The 17599-nt window shown below is 45.6% G+C and overlaps 1 protein-coding gene across 5 annotated transcripts in view; it reads left to right on the top strand.

The window, feature by feature from the left end:
* Positions 1-677: 677 nt before the first annotated feature.
* The window catches only part of NR3C1 (nuclear receptor subfamily 3 group C member 1), a 68888-nt gene continuing 51966 nt past the window's right edge, over positions 678-17599 (top strand). The window contains exons 1-2 of one of the 5 annotated variants that reach the window (XM_054217009.1): positions 678-957; positions 3173-4364. In XM_054217009.1, the coding sequence (XP_054072984.1) occupies positions 3187-4364 (1178 nt within the window). In that variant the 5' untranslated portion in view covers positions 678-957; positions 3173-3186. Of the gene's footprint in view, positions 958-1076; positions 1166-1371; positions 1395-1656; positions 2121-3172; positions 4365-17599 lie in introns of those variants that run through there. The other 4 variants (XM_054217012.1, XM_054217008.1, XM_054217011.1 and 1 more) reach the window with 4 other exon arrangements.

Raw genomic sequence — 17599 nt, 5'->3', positions numbered from 1 at the left:
GCGGGCGGCGGGACGGGGTCGAGCGCGGCGGGGCGGCCGCTGGAGCACGGCGGAGGCGGCGGGGGTCGGGGGGCCCGGCCGCCCTGATGCGAGCTGCCGCCCCGGGGTAGCTGCTCCCCCCTCGGTAGCAAGTTGAGGAAGTGAAAGGGGAAAGAAGCGGGGCGGCCCGGCGTCTTCCTCGGCGCGGTCACTCCGGGCTGGCGCCCGCCGGCGGCCCCTCAGCGCCGCGCTGCCCCTCGGCGGCGGCGGGGAGCCGGGGCCGTCGGTGAGGGGTCGAGCGCCGCCTGACAGGCCCCGCCGCGCCGGCTGCAGTTGCCCGCCTCAGCCAACAGGTTGCACCGTTCCCCCTCGCTTGGGCCCGGCGGGCGCTGCCCGGCGTTGCCGAGCGAGGGGCGGCGGGCTGGGCTGTGCCGAGCCGTGCGGTGCCGAGCCCAGCCGTGCCGAGTCGAGCGACGGGGCGGCAGGAGCGGGCGCGTCGGTGCTGCCGCCCCGGTCGGTGCTGTCTCCACTCCCCCTCCACGTCGGGGAGGCGGGGGGAAGGAGGGGGAGGGGGAGGAGGCCGCCGCCGTCCTCCATTTTGTGGCGGGGGCAGAGCGCTGCCGAGAGCGGCGCTGCCCAGCGGAGGGACGGGGCGGAGGGGAAGGCGGCGGCAGGAGGAGGAGGGGGGGGAGCGAAGTCCGCGGAGGCAATTAGCGCTAATTAACGGAGGGGGCGCCGCCGTGGTGGTGGACGGCGGGCGGGGCGGGCACTAGATCAGGGTTTCGGACCGGCGGCAGGAGGAGGAGGACCGGGACCGGGACCGGGGAAAGCAGTGCTGGCCGCCGCGGCCCCCGGAGGGGCGGCTGTCGACTTCCTCCCGCCCGCTCCCTCGCTCCTTCCAGCCGGCTGCCGCCCCCCGCCGCGGGGCGCGATGGCAGTTGGCGGCTGAAGGAGCCCCAGCGCCCTCCCCTGGACGAGGTAAGGGCGGCGGGGGTCCCGCGGGGCGGGCGGGGGACAGCGCCCGGGCCGGGGAAGTTCCCGGGAGGCGGGTGGGGGGGCGTCGTCGTCCCCACAGGAATGCCCCGAGCCGGGGGGGGAGGCCGGGCCGCGCCGCGCCGCCCCCGGAAGGATCCCGGGGTGGGACGGTGCCGGCGGCGGAGCCCGGAGTTGCGCGGCCTCCCCCGAGGTGGGTGCCCGGGGGGGGCGGCGGGGGACACCACCCCCCTTGGGCCGGCAGCCTGCCAGCCCCCGTCCTTCGTCCGCCCCGCGGCTGGCCGCCGCGTCGCTCTGGGGCTTGGGGGCTGCTCGGCCTGAGGGGGGGGCGAGGAGGGGGGACCGAGCCCGGAGCGCAGCCTTGCAGCCATGGGCTGGTCTTATTTTGCAGAAGTGGGTGTGCCAGGGAGACAGCTCAACAGGTCTCGACACATTTCTTGAAAACTATACTTTGCACGGGAGAATTTGTTGTAATCTGGCAGTTTTAAGTATTCGCAGCTTTTTCCTCCTTTGGGCAGGCTCTTGCATCTGATTTTTGACACGTTTCCTACGCTGGATGGTTCGCTGATATTTTTTTTTTTTTTTTGACGTTGGGGAAATTGTCAAATGGAATAACTACATTTTTTTCCTCCCCTTCATGTGAGGAAAAAAAAAAAAGAAAAAAAAAGGCAAAACTGGAGGTAGATAGGTATAATTTTTTTCCAGTCATCGCTGTGGCATCCACCTTAAGCGGCCGAGCAGTATCCCGCGCCGGGAGCGGTGGGTGAGGTTTCGGGGGGCTGCCCCCCACCCTGCGCCGCGTGCCCTGGTCCCTGCTGGCAGGCGGCCGCGGCAGCGTGGCAACCAGCCACAGCCGGGAGAGCTGGGCCAGCACGGCCAGGGACCCTCGGCTCGGGACCACGAGGGGCTGTGCAAAGTGGCGTCGAAGGACCAAGAAGGGTTTTGGCGTTGAGGTTCTCCTGCTCGGGACGCCTTTGCCCAGGCCGGAGCTGGCTGGGGCCACCTTAAAATTTTCACACGTGGGGACTTTTTGTTGATCGCAGCCTTAACTTTGGCATAGAGAAAGCAGCAGCGTTCATCATCGTCAGCCTGGAGAAAATGGGCGACAGAGCTGGCGGGTTTCTAATTAAGACGACCATAAACTTGTTGTGAGCACTCTGGGGTCGCTCTGCTTAATGGATAATTCGGTGGTCAGGCTTTAACTTGGGCATTGCCTCTCCTTTGGGGCTGGGGGGTGCGAGCTGAGCGCTGTCGGCTACTTGCTGTTGTGTTAGGCCATAGGCAAACAGTATAGAAAGTTTCCCTAAGAATTTACAGTTATTCTGCAAATATTTATGCTCTGTGCTGAAAATAAATGTAGTAAATACAAACAGATGAAATTTAGGAGATTTGTTTTCAGTGTTACATGTGTTTGGAGAATAGCCGTGAGCTGTTGAAGTGTTGGAAGCTACTAAAAATTCTGCTTTATTTTTAGTTAGCTTTTATTTATAAATTTGATATTTATTTAAAGAATTGCGTTTATTTCAAGATTCATGAGTTGTATTTTAAGCTGAAGCTATGTGAAGATAGCAAACTTTATGTTTTGTGAGGGAGGGGTTGTGTAGTTCCTGAACAATAACAAACCCCTTAGGCTTTGGCTGGCTGGTGGGCACCGTGTTTGGGAGCTGGCTTGGGAGGTTTCGGTACCTGTTGTGGGCGATGCAGGGAGACGGAACTGACTTGGGAAGGGTGGTGAATGCCTTCTACCCTGCCCTGCTCAAGATGTAGTTAAATAGCAGGGAAAATTACCCTCCAGAATTTGTAAATTGGATACTTTAACAATTCTTATGCTTCCTTACTTGTCAGGATGAGTAACAGAGCCAGAGAGTTGTTCAGAAAGACATCTCATGCTGTAGCCTGATTCCGAGTTGCACGCAGGCAGACTTACCACTTCATTCAGGTTTAGCAAAGCTTTAAAAAATATTCTTCCTTGTTACCAGTCAGAAACAAACAAACAAACAAAACCCCCCAAGTACCAAAACCAGTAGGTTTGAGAAAGATGTGGCACATGTCAGTTTGTAGCTTGACTTGCTGGGCTTTCATTCTCAGAGTAGCTAAACCAGGTTGACTAGGCTAATGATTTAGACTTTTTTTTTTTTTTTAAGCTATTATTAAAATATCCTTGCTGTGCTAACTTTGAATGCTTCTGATCTTTTTATAGCTAATGTTAAAGTAATGGATTCCAAAGAATTGCTTAACTCGTCGGATCAAGACGAAACAAGGAAAAATGCGCTCATCAGTACCAAAGGAGGGATTGTGATGGACTTTCATCCACCCTTCAGGGGTGGAGCTACTGTACAAGCCCCTGTGTCTACATCTCCTCTCCCTGCGTCTTCTCAGTCAGATTCCAAACAGCAACCTGCTCTGGCTGACTTTTCAAAAGGATTAGTAAACAATGTGCCTCAGCCAGACCTTTCCAAGGCTGTATCGCTCTCGATGGGACTGTACATGGGTGAAACAGACACAAAAGTGATGGGAAACGACCTTGGATTTTCGCAGCAGGGCCAAATCGGCATCTCTTCTGGAGAAACGGACTTCAGGCTCCTGGAAGAAAGTATTGCGAGCTTGAACAAGTCCTCAAGCCTGGCCGAGGACACAAAGGGAGCAGTATCTTCTGAGGTGAATCCACTTGAGCCGGATTTCCCAGCCATGGCTGGCCACAACATCCCTTTAGAGTCAGGGACTGCAGTCCAAAGCCAGGTTGGCTCAAATGGTGGCAACTTGAAATTATTCTCTGAAGACCAAAGCACCCTGGATATTCTCCAGGATTTAGAATTGCCGCCGGTATCGCCTGGCAAAGAGCCCAATGGGAGCCCGTGGAGGCTTGACCCATTGCTAGATGACGGTGGCTTGCTCTCCCCTATCTCTGCAGATGATGCATTTCTCCTGGAAGGAAATCTCGGTGAAGACTGCAAGCCTCCTATTTTATCTGACACTAAGCCTAAAATTAATGACCGTGGTGACCTTTTACCCAGTTCCAAAATGCCGATGCCTCAAGTGAAAACAGAAAAGGAAGACTTCATTGAACTCTGTACTCCTGGCATAAAGCAGGAAAACATGGGCCCAATTTACTGTCAGGCAAACTTCTCTGGGTCTAATCTGCTGGGTACTAAAGTTTCTGCCATATCTATCCATGGTGTCAGTACCTCTGGGGGACAAATGTATCACTATGATTTAAATACTGCATCGCTCTCTCAGCAGCAGGATCAGAAACCAATTTTTAATATCATTCCATCTCTTCCTGCCAGTTCAGAAAATTGGAATAGGTGCCAGGGATCAGGGGATGAGACGTTAGCTCCTTTGGGAACGCTCAACCTTTCTGGCAGACCTGCTTTCTCTAATGGCTATTCAAGGTAATTAGTTTTTGTTGCTCTTTATTAAAATATTGCGAGTATGTGTTGCACAACTGCATGCATGCTGGTTTGTGGTTTTTTTGGGGTTTTTTTTACCTTTCAAAGTCAGTCATCCCTTTGTCGTTTGTTACGTGTGGCTGTCTGGTCAGACATCACGGCTGTGTGTTTGTGCTGTAGTACGGTAGTAGCTTTAGCCAGGTACTCATCTATTGGTATTAAAGGGAAGAATAGAGGAGGGGAGCCAGTATGCTTTAAAAAAATAAGTAAATAATAATTTTAAAAAACTTCTAAGACACAACCTAGAGGGAGAATTGAGTACGTGGTAGAAGGATCTATACACAAGGCAGTCTGGAAAGGAAGTATTTAAGTGTATACAAAAGCTACTTCATTCTCAGGGGTTAGAGGATCAATCGCTCTGTGGTGGGTTTTTTTTTTTTCTCCCTAGTGTTACTTAAATGTTATGCCCAAAAATAACTTGGTTGCTGGGTAAATTTCTAGAATTACATTGAAGCTGAACTGGAGTTTTAGCTTTGCTTGGTATTGCATTTACCTTACATGGACAAGAAGATTCTGAGTAGGAAATACTCAGCAGTTTGTTTAATAACTGCATTTAAAGAGATAAGAATATTTGCAGTAAGATTTAAACATACCTAGAATTTAACTCTTAAATAGAACTGGAGGAGGGCTTGGTTATAGGTGGTTTTTTGAGAGCAGGGTGTTTTAGGGGAGCTGGTTGGTATGTATTCTGAGTCACTTTGTAGCAATGTTTTCTACAAGTAATTCAATAGTGCAGATACTCAAGTAAACACTTTTCCTCTGCCCTTCAAGAGTCAGCGCGGTGGTGGCAGCTTTCTCGGTGGCTGGCTGTGTCTGTCCCCCACAGCCAGGGATGGGTTCTGATTTGGGTAGGAGCACCTGGGTGGATGTGTTCTTAGCCAGTCTTTCTTCAATGTATGCTTGCACCAGCTCGGTGTTTGGTCTCGACGGAGGAAGAGGTTTTTGCTGTGTTTCTGCGGAGTCTCAGTTACAGGATGGCTCTTGAAGTCCACATACGCAAAACCAGTAATCGTAGGCTCTTAATGAAGTATCTGTTTTAACTTTCTTTTTTTATTGCCCCACTGACAATTGCTCCCCAGAGCCCCGCTGGGGTGGGGCTCTCTCCACGCATTATTTGCTCCATTTTCCCACGGTTGGAATGAGGTGTGTGAGGATTTCTTCTTTGTTTCAGGAAGATAACTTTTAACTTGCTTTCATTCTAAATTTCTTTCGTAGTTTTTGATTCTTATACTGAAGATGTATTATTGGTTTTGTTTTGTTATTTTTTTTCCTTTGAAGTGTTTAAAGCAATGGGTAACGTAAGGAACCCAGAAAGGAAAATTGGATTTGTGGATAAATTGCACTTTGATAGATGAATATTGAATGTGCCTTATCATTTATTTTGAGAAAGTAGAAATCCTGTGTGCTTACCTTTCGCATGGAAGTCCTACTTCTGTGTTGTTTTCAGTTTGTTTCATGGGGATTTTTTGGTGGTGTTTTGTTTTGTTGATTTCTTTTTTTTTTTATTTTGCTCTCGCTATATCACTGATGGCAATCATTATAAAACCCATATCTGGGTTTGGGAGGTGAATTTCAGTGACTGTTTAAGTAAGCAGATTCCTCGTAGATCATGGAAACATCACTTTTGAGAATACTTCTGTAAAGTTAATGCATTGTTTTTATTTACGGAACTATTTGGATAGAACTAAGTGCATTTATAGGTGAATGGTTTACACGTAGATGTTTGCCTGACTTTTGGGGAATTTCATAACACCAATTTTACATACTATATACTATGTTTCCGATAATGTGATGAAAACCCACTCAAGCTACTAATGTGTACGGAATACATGTGACCCTCGAGTGAAAAGGAGAGCAGTGCTAGACACTGTCGTCGCTCTCTGAAGCGGTGTGAGGAGCATGCTGGGGGGTGTGGGAGCGGAGCAGGTGGCAAGGGGCAGAGGAGCTGCAGAAGCCCCCGGCAGAGCGTCCTCCGCAGCATCGGCACGAGCCTGCCCCACCGCTGGGCAGTGTTAGCAGCCTTGTGCTGCCAGCGTTTACCTCCTTGCTTCCTGTGAGGTTGTCTTACATTTTATTGCCACCTTTTGCCTTAAGATTATGGATTTTTTTTTTTTATTAATTTAAGCAATGTGTAAAGAATTTTGGGGTGGCTCCTAGTTGAGTTTTGCATAAAAATTAATTATTTCTAGCCTTTATGGAAGCTGTTCTTACTTCCCAAGGATCTTTACACCCTAAAACTACCAAGTCCAATTTTAAAACCAACATTGTTTTGGTTTGCTTCCCACCCTCCCCCTATAAAATAGAGGCAACTCCATCTCCCTTTTAAAATGTTTGAGATACTAATGAACCCTGGGTTTGAAGCAGGAATTCTCTTTCTTCCTGAACCTTGTCAGAAATATTTGGTCTAAACTGGGTTAGTTTAAGGTGATGTATTGTGGGTTTGTTTGTTTATCTTACAGAAGACTTAACAAAATTGGCATTTGTTGTAGAAATAAAGGAAGGACTATCTTGCCAGGTTCCTGTGGTCTTTTTTTTTTATTATTATTATTTTTTTTTATTTTAGGTACTGATTGTGTGAGGTGAAGGCTGGGATTTTGAGAATTCAGAATTGCTAAAATTCAGTTTCCAATAGGAAATATTTCTTGGTGTTGGTAGAATTATTTGACTATTCATAACATATTAATTATATACGAGACATATGGGAAGAAAAGCTGCAGCTCTGTCCTGGTGTTCAGGTAGTATTTAAGCTGACTGTTATAATGGAAAGCATGTAACATCTCTTTATAGACACGCAGTCTTGAATTGATGTAATGCAATTTTTGAGTGATTTTGCTTCTAAGGATAGCACAGCATGCTGTCTTTAATGAGACAAGTGATAATCAGGACTGAGAAAACTAATCAATTTCCCTGTGAACGGCAGGAGGTATTCTGAAGTTAACAAGCAGAATAGGAACTTCATCAATGTGTTCGATGTGAATGAATTGCCAATCGCCAATAAATTGCTGTCTGGATCTTGGGGTTGAGGAAGAGCCTGCCGGTGCTCGCGCTGATGTGCAGAACTTGGAGCTGCAGCTCCGTGTTTCGTCAGTGAATCCTCCAAATCTTCTGGAGCGGCAGCAGAACTCCAGAGCCGGCAAGACAGTGTTGTTCTGGGGCTGCTTTGGTGAGGGCTCCTGCTGGAGCCAGCGAGCTGCCGAAGGGGAAGATGGAGAGAATAACAGGCGGGGAAAAAGTAGGCTAACTGAGAAAATTTGCTTTAGACTTTTTTTTTTTTTTAAATAGTAGAAGTGGGACAGTATCTGGAAGAGGAATAAAACAGGCTGGAAGCATTTGGTAATTGCTTCACTGAAGAATTAGAGGGTTTGATGGTGTCTGTCTCTGATGAGATATTATTTCTGATTTATTACACAAGCGCCAATGAAAATTGTTAAATTTCAAGGAAATGATTTTAGCAATGCACACTCATAGGACTCTTGCGTGGTATATACATTAAAATCCATTGCCTGACTTTTTTTATTCCTTTGACTTCCTGGAGATGTGGCTTGTTGTGGGGGGAGTGAAGGACGATGAGAAACAGCGCAGCGACGCAGGGGTTTCTGTGTGCTTTTTCTCTTAGCCTACAGCCAGAATTTACAAAAACTGGGCCCCATTGGCAGTGTTACGGCTTCTCTTATTACATTTGAAATCATTCCTAGTACTTAAGCTTGTGGGGGATAAGGATCATTAAGGAAGTCGAAGAAAGGGCAAGAGCTGAGTGAAGCCATGAAAGATGAGAATCTGGAAGGGGGAAGAAGTTTTGCTGGTCAGTTGCAGTCCAGAACCTTACTTCCAGGAGAAGTTCCCTTTCTGCCGTCACGCTTCCACCGGGATTCTTCTTGCATTCGGATGTTTTACTAGAAGGAACGGATGGGGAAGGGGGGGCGGGAGTGATCGTTTGCTAGAAATGGTAAAGGTCAGTTGTCCGTTTGTCTTACTGCATTGTTTCAGCTTGGCTTCTGGCCAAGGCCGTTGGCTTGGCAGGTTGGAGGTAGTACTTTAAATGTTGTCTGACTCAGCAGTATATAATGTATGGTACATACGGAAAAATGTCTCTCTTAATAATTCTATTTTGATATAAAAACCAGACTTGTTATTTGGAGTGCTCCAGGTTTCAATAGTCTGTGTTGTGATTTGTCAGCTTAATGTAATACTGTACTTGGGTTTTGAGTCTTGGAAGTGCACGACAAAAAATCTAATTGTTTTGGCAGGAAGGGATGAATCAGGAATGTCCTGCAACATGTGCCGTAAGGCACTGTGAAAAGGTAGCTCGGTAAATGATAGGCCATGTAAGGTGTAATCCACTTCTAGCTGATCCACTCAGCTAGCTGAGAGCTGAGTAGATTTTTGCAAGTCCAACCCAGATTGTTAATTTCTGCTAATTTATTTCCCCCTACAATGATCTCTATTTTAAACCTAGTTCTAGCTTATAAAACATAAGTTGATTTTTGTTGCCTATTACTTTTTTTTTTAATCCATCTTAAACAATGGTTGAACCCCATTGTACTCTCCTGGCAGTGAACGCAAAACTATAGTTGAACCAGCTCTACTCAAGGAATCTTCTCTGAATGCGAAATACATGTATCACACAACTTCTAAATAATACATTTCCTGTGTTAAAGATGACTTTTGCATCTCCAAGAAAATTTGCTGTCACTGTGTAAGTGTTCCTTCTTACTTTGACTATTACTGCTCATTCTGGAAACGAACAGGCAGTAACTGTTCTATGTGTACATGTAACTGCAAACTGGAATTATTTCTACGTTTTAAAAGGTTAAGAGAGTTCTCTCTTCCTAGGTCCCCTTTTAGAGCCACCACCTAGCAGGTGGGCCTTTGGGGACTTCCTCCATTTTTTCAATTCTTTTTCTTTTTAAATGCTGCCTAACTTCAAGTAGTGAAAAACCCACTGGTTGCGTTTGTTACACTTGGAGAAATTCGGTATGTTGTTTCTCTTATTTCCACACTAGATGCAGTATCTCTGTCCCTACTGTTCACCAGTGCATGTGCTGATCCCAGTTGAGTTTCCAAGGCAGATACTGTTTTTCTAGCAACCAAAACTCTGCAGTTAGTCCCGAGGGTGATGGCAAAGGGGATGCTCCTACCAGCGCGTCTTTGGGCTCAAGTTAGGACACCTTTGCAGCTTCTCACTGCCTCACCAGTCAGACCTAGTTCAGTGGAACAGATGCTGGACTGACTGCTTTGACTCCTCTAATACATTGGTTGCAAAACTTTTAGCCAATCAAGAAAGCACACTTCTAAGTCATTATCCTCGTATTGTAAGCTGGTCATAAAAAGAAGCTAATAGATCTATTTTTTAAATTCGTTTAGTAGTCTGTGGCTTCTGGGTCTCTTTGGGAGTGCAAATGAGGGATCCAGTGTTGCCACTTTAGTGCAAAATGTGATTTGGAGCCTTTTTCTTTGGACATTTTGTTAAAGTTCTTTACTGCTGGCCTGGGGAACATCCATTCTCCCACCAGTGGATGTCGTGATCAGTGTCTTCTCCACAAGCCTTACAAGAGAGCAAGTACTCAGCACTCAGAAATATGCCTGGGAGAAAATGAACATATGTTTCTTGGTAGTAACTTTTCTCCTCACAAAACCCTTGCTTGTGGAATATTGCAAGACACAATTAAATCTCCATTCATTTTCTGGCATAGATGAAGACTGCCTGAGCTGATAGCCTACCACTGCTGTGCTGGTATACATAACGTGTGCATTCAGCAAACGGGTTCAGTGCCATTGTTCTTGAGATAAACAACATACCAATAAAATCCTATTTTCAATCCATGTTACACGCAATGGGAAAATCCTTCTAGAGCTGTAGTTACAATTGTGTTGGTTTTGTGTTACTAAAATAACTGAAAGCTTGTAGCCTCTGGCATACAGAAATAAACTCTAAATCGCAGTCATAAAGTGATCAACTTCTAACTGTTCTTAGAAACACAGAAACAAGTGTGTGTGCGCAATAAGGTAGTTTCTGGGAAAAAATATTTAACTATACAGTAAGTACACTGTGCCACAGACCCAGGGAGCTTGTTGCGTTAAGCTCTCTTTGGTTTTATAGTCTTTGTCTCCCAGAGTCTGGCAGTAGACACAAATTTTAATCTTATTTACTGCAGTATTAATGTATTGCATTGTTGCATGTACAGATTATTTGTGTTCTCATCACAGCGGTTTTCTGACTGATTCACTATAGTGTGATACCCATTTATAATACAGCCATTGCTTCAATACCCAAAACACTTGTAGAGCAGGAGTTAATCCTGTTCTCAGTGTTGGGTTCTGGAAATACTAGGCAGATACTGTCAGTGGATAGCCTCATCCCCATGGGACAGGAGTGAACCAACACAGCTGGAACAGATGACACACGAAAAAAAGAAATTATTTCAGCTCATTGTCTTGGCACTGACTTTACATCAGCTAGTTTCAAATATCTGTAGGAAAAAATTAAATGAAAAAATTACAGTTGACTTTGTCCGTATGTGAAGGTAGAGGAATTGTGACTACGGCTTTGCTGGTCACCTGCAAAGAGACCCACAGGAGGGTGACCTGCACAGACAGTACTCCAGCCGTGTGTTGGAGCACTTAAGTATCACAGGCTTAATTAAAAGGAAACCGAAAGACTGTGGGTGTGCAACTCTGGCTGCCTTCCCGCAGGAGCGCAGGAAGGTGCAGGCTCTCCCCTGTGCACAGCAAGTCCAGCACCTTGAATTATGGTAGTTACTGGAGGGGTGAGTAATTGTGCTTCCAGAAGTAGTGTGTTGGGTTGGGGAAAATAATTTAGTGCAATTACTTTGTCTCTCTTGGAGGTTTTTCTTCTTACCTCATCTTCACTACAAAGAAGGTGTAATATTGTGCACATGCCTCCTACGTCCTTACCTGACTCAGCTGACACTAATCTCCGCTGTGACGTTTTCTGCCAGAATTATTTTCCTGCCTGAAACAATGTCTTCCTGCATGTGAGCTATGTATTGTATTGCTGGAAATATAACTATATGTGCTGTGGCAAAAGCATGTCGCTTCTACTTTTGTGGGCTGTGCTGCTGGATTTATCCCATGACCGGTTGGTGTGTCCCGGAGGTGTGTTTCGGCAACGGGGTGAGATGTGGGCGCAGCCTCGCCAGCTCCCATTCAGCGAGGGGTAGTGCTGGCTGGCACCCGGGGTGTTGCTGGTTCTGTAATGCAGGCGATGGCAGCTTTTCCTGCTGCTCTTACAGGAGACTTAACCCTGGATTCCAGGACACGGTGTTACTTATCCAGGATATCATGTAGAGTTTTGTAATAATGGTTCCTTAAATCAATAATCACTACAATTGTGTGCATTTCTGGAGGAAATCGTGCTCTTCAGAAGCCATCTTGACATCTTCTTGTAGAGTGTATTTCTGTGCCAGCCAGCTGCATTCTTAACATAGTCTGTATCAATCAAAAGAAGCATGGCCACCAGGTTGAGGGAGGTGATTCTCTCTCATGACACCCCACCTGCAGTACTGTGTCCAGCTTTGGAGTCCTCAGCACAGGAAGGACATGGAGCTGTTGGAGCGGGGCCAGAGGAGGCCCCGGAGATGCTGGGAGGGCTGGAGCCCCTCTACTGTGAGGACAGGCTGGGAGAGTTGGGGGGGTTCAGCCTGGAGAAGAGAAGGCTCCGGGGAGACCTTGGAGCACCTTCCAGTCCCTGAAGGGGCTCCAGGAAAGATGGGGACAAACTTTTTAGCAGGGCCTGTTGTGGTAGGACAAGGGTAGTGGTTTTACACTGAAACAGGGGAGATTTAGATGAGATCTCAGGCAGAAATTCTTTGCTGTGAGGGTGGTGAGCCCCTGGCCCAGGTTGCCCAGAGAAGCTGTGGCTGCCCCATCCCTGGAGGCGTTCAAGGCCAGGCTGGACGGGGCTTGGAGCAACCTGATGTGGTGGGAGGTGTCCCTGCCCAGGGCAGGGGGTGGCACTGGGTGAGCTTTAAGGTCCTTTCCAACCAAACCATTCTATGATTCTACGACAATTAGTTATAATTAAAGCTCCATACTCCGTATGTACCTACGGAGCTCTCAGTCCATGTTAAGTCTTCCTAGAAAACTATAATTCTGATGCCATTTGAAAATTAATATCCAATAAGCTGCTAATACTTTGTTGTGGAGATGCAATATTATACACAACGTCCACTTTTTGATCAAAGATCTCAACTATCCTGAGATTGCGAAGGCAAAACTGCAGTTAGGCAAGGATTTCCAAAATAGTGACAGTAATGTCTTTCTTGAATTCAGTTCAGTGCTACTGTAATTTAGTTAAGAAACTGAGTTCCATATTAGATTTTACAGTAATACATTCTTCATGCTATTCGTAATAGGTTTGTACAGTTACTGTGTGTCAGAAAACAGTTGGAGATCATGATCCTATTTATGCATCATGGTCACATGAGATTTAATATGAAACTTCTGAGCAGCAGGGCACAACTTACTCTTCTGTTGCTTTATGCAGATATTTCATGTTTCTGGTTGCTTTCATTTGTATAACAATAAGTTTTAAGTAAGTAAATACTGCTCAGGGTGCTAGTTTTCTTTTCAAAAAGAAATCAGGTCAGAAATGAGTAGTTTGCCTCAAAATACTACCTGTGAAAATTAGGAAACTCACTGTACTGTCAGGTAAAAGCAAATAATTTAATATCTGAACTATGTAGCTTACTCAAATAAGCAAATAATGGAAATGATTTCATAGCTTTGTGACTTGATTTCCCCACCCCCTCGTTGATCTGAGATCTTACACTTTGGTTATCAGCCTTTCAAGAAGACTGGGAAAAGTCCTGCATTTGTCCTTATCTAACAGATCTGTTCCGGTGGGCTTCTGGCTGCATTCGTGTGTGAGAAACTTGGAGGGTGGGCTGCGGTGTGTTGGGGTTTTTTTTTGGTGTGAGTTCCCGCCTCTGACTATTGGAATACCTGCTTCTTCTGGCAGCCGTCCCTGCAAAGAGGGGTTTGAAGGTGGGCAACCTCTTTGTTTGCAGGTAGGCAGTAGCTTGGCTGCATCCCTCTGGGATGAGAGGGGTGTAAACACAGGATGCCTGTGGTTGGAAGTTTTGTGAAATTTTTAGAAAATGAGTTTTGTGTCTTAGGTGAGAATCCTCTGGCCGTTACACGGCTCCTTTCCAACTGTGTGAATTGTGTGTGACGGGAGAGGGCTTCGTTCACCCTGTTCCTTCCCAGCTGGCGGTTCAGAAGGGACACTGCTCCCAGAGGTATGTGGGTGTCTGGCCTTGCTATTGGCTTCAGCGCATCTGTGGGGTCTCCAAACCACATGTGGTGTGTCTCTAAACAATGCATTCCCATGCCACCTGAAGCTGCTTCTGAGGGCACAAGTCTGAAGTTCTGGGGTTCTTTGTGACTTCTGTTGCCAGGCTGCAGAAGGGCTGCTCTGCTGCGTGCCCGTCCCTCCTGAGCCGAGAGCCGGGGTCTGTGACAGAAGAGAGCAGCTGATGCAGTTTATTTCTGTTGTCATTGCTTGGAGAACCTGCTCGTCTGGGGTGTGTGTGATCGTACATCATAATGGAGTAACAGGGTCTGGTACAGCTTTGGTACGGCTCTGAGTGCCAAGGCAGCGCTGTCGGGACACGTCAGCCCCTGCAAATGGCAATTGCTTCATGGTGGAGCGTCGCTGTGAAAGCAGGAGTCAGGCCATGGTAAACTGGTGTGCACTGGGCTCCTGCAGTCTGCACGGAGCCTGCTGCTGTGCCGCTCTCCTGAGTGGGTTTTAACTGCTTTTAATTCATTCACTGACGCTTTGAAGAGATGGGGACGCATGGTGCGGCTTTGAAGGAGGTTGACTGTGAAATCGATGCGTTGTCAGGAAGGGACTGTGTGATCTCTCCTATCACTTAAAAATGAGGTGTGTACAAATACAGTTACAATGTGCTATCATAAATAAAATGTAAGTTTTCTCTAAGTTTGCATTTGATCAGATGATGTAAACCGGTAACAATATATTTTAAATCAACACGTCTACTCCATAGGCACATTATGTATCGCTGTGTAGCCATGTTATTTTTTTTTTCCTCTTGCTTAATTTTGTTTCTTTCTAAGATTCCTCTGTTACCTTTCTGAAGCAATAGCTTACTGAAGCCATCAGCTAAAGGTTTTTAATAAATCAGTACTGAAAACGTGCATGTCGCATGCACACATGTGGATTTGTTATGCAAGAATGCAGCCCATGCATGTTAACTTAAAAAAACCTACTTACTTGCAGACTTTATAGTTTCATGTCCTGGTTTCAGTTTGCATATTACCTAGCTATTCTTTTCTCTCTCATATTTTTTTTTTTGTGGGTTACTTTTGCTGCCAGGTCCTTTGATGGTTTGTTTTGCCTGTTGAATTTCCATTTATCTTGTGTTATGTATGAAATGCTCCAAAATTAATTGCATTGTCCCAGTATGAGGGTGATGTACTTGTAGATATAATTAGATTTTTTTTTTTAAAGAACTCTGCATCTTGGTTCTCCTAAAACATGGAGTAGATCAGAATATAAGCCAATATAAAATACTTAAGAAAAACAGTCTTATCTGAGAACAGGCATTTAAAAAGGCTTTAAAAATTAGAGATCCTGAACTTGGTGTTCAGAAAAGCTTTTGGATGCTGGAGATAAGTGAAGGAGTATGGAGTTTCACTTCACAGTTTAAGTTCAGTAAGATAATAAATGTTTATTGAAATAATAGCAGACTGCATATGAAAGGACCGATTCAGATTCTTTCAGAATGCCCGAATGCCTTATAAATTGGTCCTTAATCAGTGGGAAAAACTTCACTTAAAATGTAGATGACATTGAGGGGTGAGCTGGACAAACTCAGTCGGCGCGGGCTGTGGGGGACGCAGGCACGGGAGCCCTCACTGTTGGGCAGGGTGCCCATGGCAGTGGTGGGTGGAAACCAGGACTGCGAACACCCGCTTCGTAAGCTAAGAACTAGAGGAGGGCAGGGGGGTAACACATTGTCTGTTTCTAAGTGCTTGCAGTGACACAAATGATGGGACTGGAAGGACCTTTGTGGGTCCTCAAACCCAGCCCGTTCGTTCGTTGTACCTTCGTCAGAAATGCAACTCCCAAACCCTGCTGACGCTTTTTGTGTTGACAAGTGGTGACACAGAACTTGCACCAAGCAGTAGCTGTCTGTGGGTGCCTTACTTCTTTGTAGGCTCCTAAAACTACCGCAGACCTTAGTGTTGCAGCCGTGTGGAGCAGCCGTGCAGAGGTTGACGCTTGCTGGTGAGACTGGTGCGAGTGCGTGTTAATGGCCACCGCTCCCCAGCGAGGTGCTTGCATTTAATACAGCTCAAATCAAGCTGCAAGCCTGAACCACCTGCAGATTCCCAAGTTTCTGGGGTAGACGTGCTCTCCTGCTGTAACACCGGTTGAAAAATCAGCTACGGAGAGAATTATGCAATATATGGGGCTGTGGGGCTGTACCTCCTGTATTCAAAGAGAAACTAAAAGTGGGAAAAGCAGACGTATTACGCTGTTAGTACTTTCTTTTTAAAGGTTTTAGGGCCTTTTATGCTTGTCTCGCCTTTGGCGGGTGTGGAGAGGCCAGCGGTGGTAGCCCTGCGGATGGGTGACGCACAGCCCTGCCTCAGGGACAGGGGACGCCAGCCTTTGTGCAGGAAGGGGCTGGGGTGAGGGGGGGTGCTCGAAAAGCAGAAGGTAGAGAAGTTTCAATGGTAAGAAATTGAGTTAAAGACTGTTGTGAGTTACATCTGAAAGCTGGGGGGTTGTTTAAAACAGCCTAAAGAAAATTAATTTTTTTGCCGTAAGTGCCATTAGAAACAGATTCACCTCTGTGTAACAGTTGTCTCATGAACGCAAAAAACTGCTCTGTTATCAAACTTTGACTTTTAAAATGTTTTAAGATCTTGATAAGGAAACTCCGAAGAGATGCTAGTGAATTATTTTTAGTATGCTGTTTTCGTTTATTTCTTTCAGTGATCATCTCTGGTAGATTCCAGGGGAAATTCCAGGAGAGGCTGAAGGGTTACACCACTTCTTCTTAATTCTTTAATTTCAGTAAAAGAAATTATTGTGTTTTCATTTGGCTCAGTAGAATTAGGTTTTATGAATATGCTAAATTATTGTAATGAAGAGATACTTGCTATGAAGAGTGGTTTAAAATGGAATGAAACATAAGGAAAGAAAAAGTGAAAGGTCCTAAGTTGTACTTACTTGAAAATAAATTAAGCAAGTTTGTTTTCGCTACCTTACTCAGATTTCCAAACATAGATTAAAATTGAATTTGTAAAGAATGATAGTATGTCTTTCTTTGTCCATTAATTTTATAAATGATGTAATCCCTTTTGGAGGAAAGGGGAGCCCTGTAGTGCTTTTTGTGTTACTGGCGTTGACCAAAGGATACTGATAAGCTTAAGGTTTAAAAGGAAAATGAACATTGCATGCGCTCTCTCTGTTATTTGAAGTAGCACAAAGTATGGAAGAGCTCCTGTATCCCAAATACAGTCTCCCTTGGCGTTGCCTATAGACAAAAAAGCTACTGCTTTAATCTGTGTTTTGGAAAAAGCATTTTCTTTAACCTGTTCCACTTTGTCACAGCCCAGCACAGGCCTCGTAAAGGTCACTTGGCCACATCGATTTCAGAGGGAAGTTTATCTTTCTTAAAATCTGAGTCCTGCTCTGTTGTAAAGTCCCCTGGTTTCATTTTCGTATCGCTTTATGAAGTCTGCCTTTCCTGAACACGTATTTCTCCTAAGCCCCCCACATCTGCCATTTTCTAAACTGATAAAGCAGCTATTCTGACACCCTTATTTATAACAAAACCAATCTAACAAGTTTTGTAATGAATTAGCTTTCCATAGTTAGAGGAGACAAGTCTGTTCAAATGAAGTGCCAGGTTATTTGCAAGTTATGTGCATGATTTAATAAAGATGAAATTTAGTGCTAAAACTCCTCATATAAAATGTAAATGTTGTAAAAACTCAAAATGCCCAGAGTCTTTTATTTTGAGTGGCAGAGCATTCTTTCTATTTACTTATTTAAGCGAGCAGTTAATATTAGGATGCCTGCAAGATTACATTCTTAGTCACACTAGATATTTGACAGCTACTTTCCAACCAGAGCAACTGGTTTGACAAATGAGCTTGGACCTATTTTATCACTTTAA

Source organism: Rissa tridactyla, chromosome 11 (assembly GCF_028500815.1).
Source record: "Rissa tridactyla isolate bRisTri1 chromosome 11, bRisTri1.patW.cur.20221130, whole genome shotgun sequence".
Taxonomy (NCBI): domain Eukaryota; kingdom Metazoa; phylum Chordata; class Aves; order Charadriiformes; family Laridae; genus Rissa; species Rissa tridactyla.
Note: the sequence above shows the minus strand (reverse complement) of the source record. Positions and strands in the feature narration are given on the sequence as shown.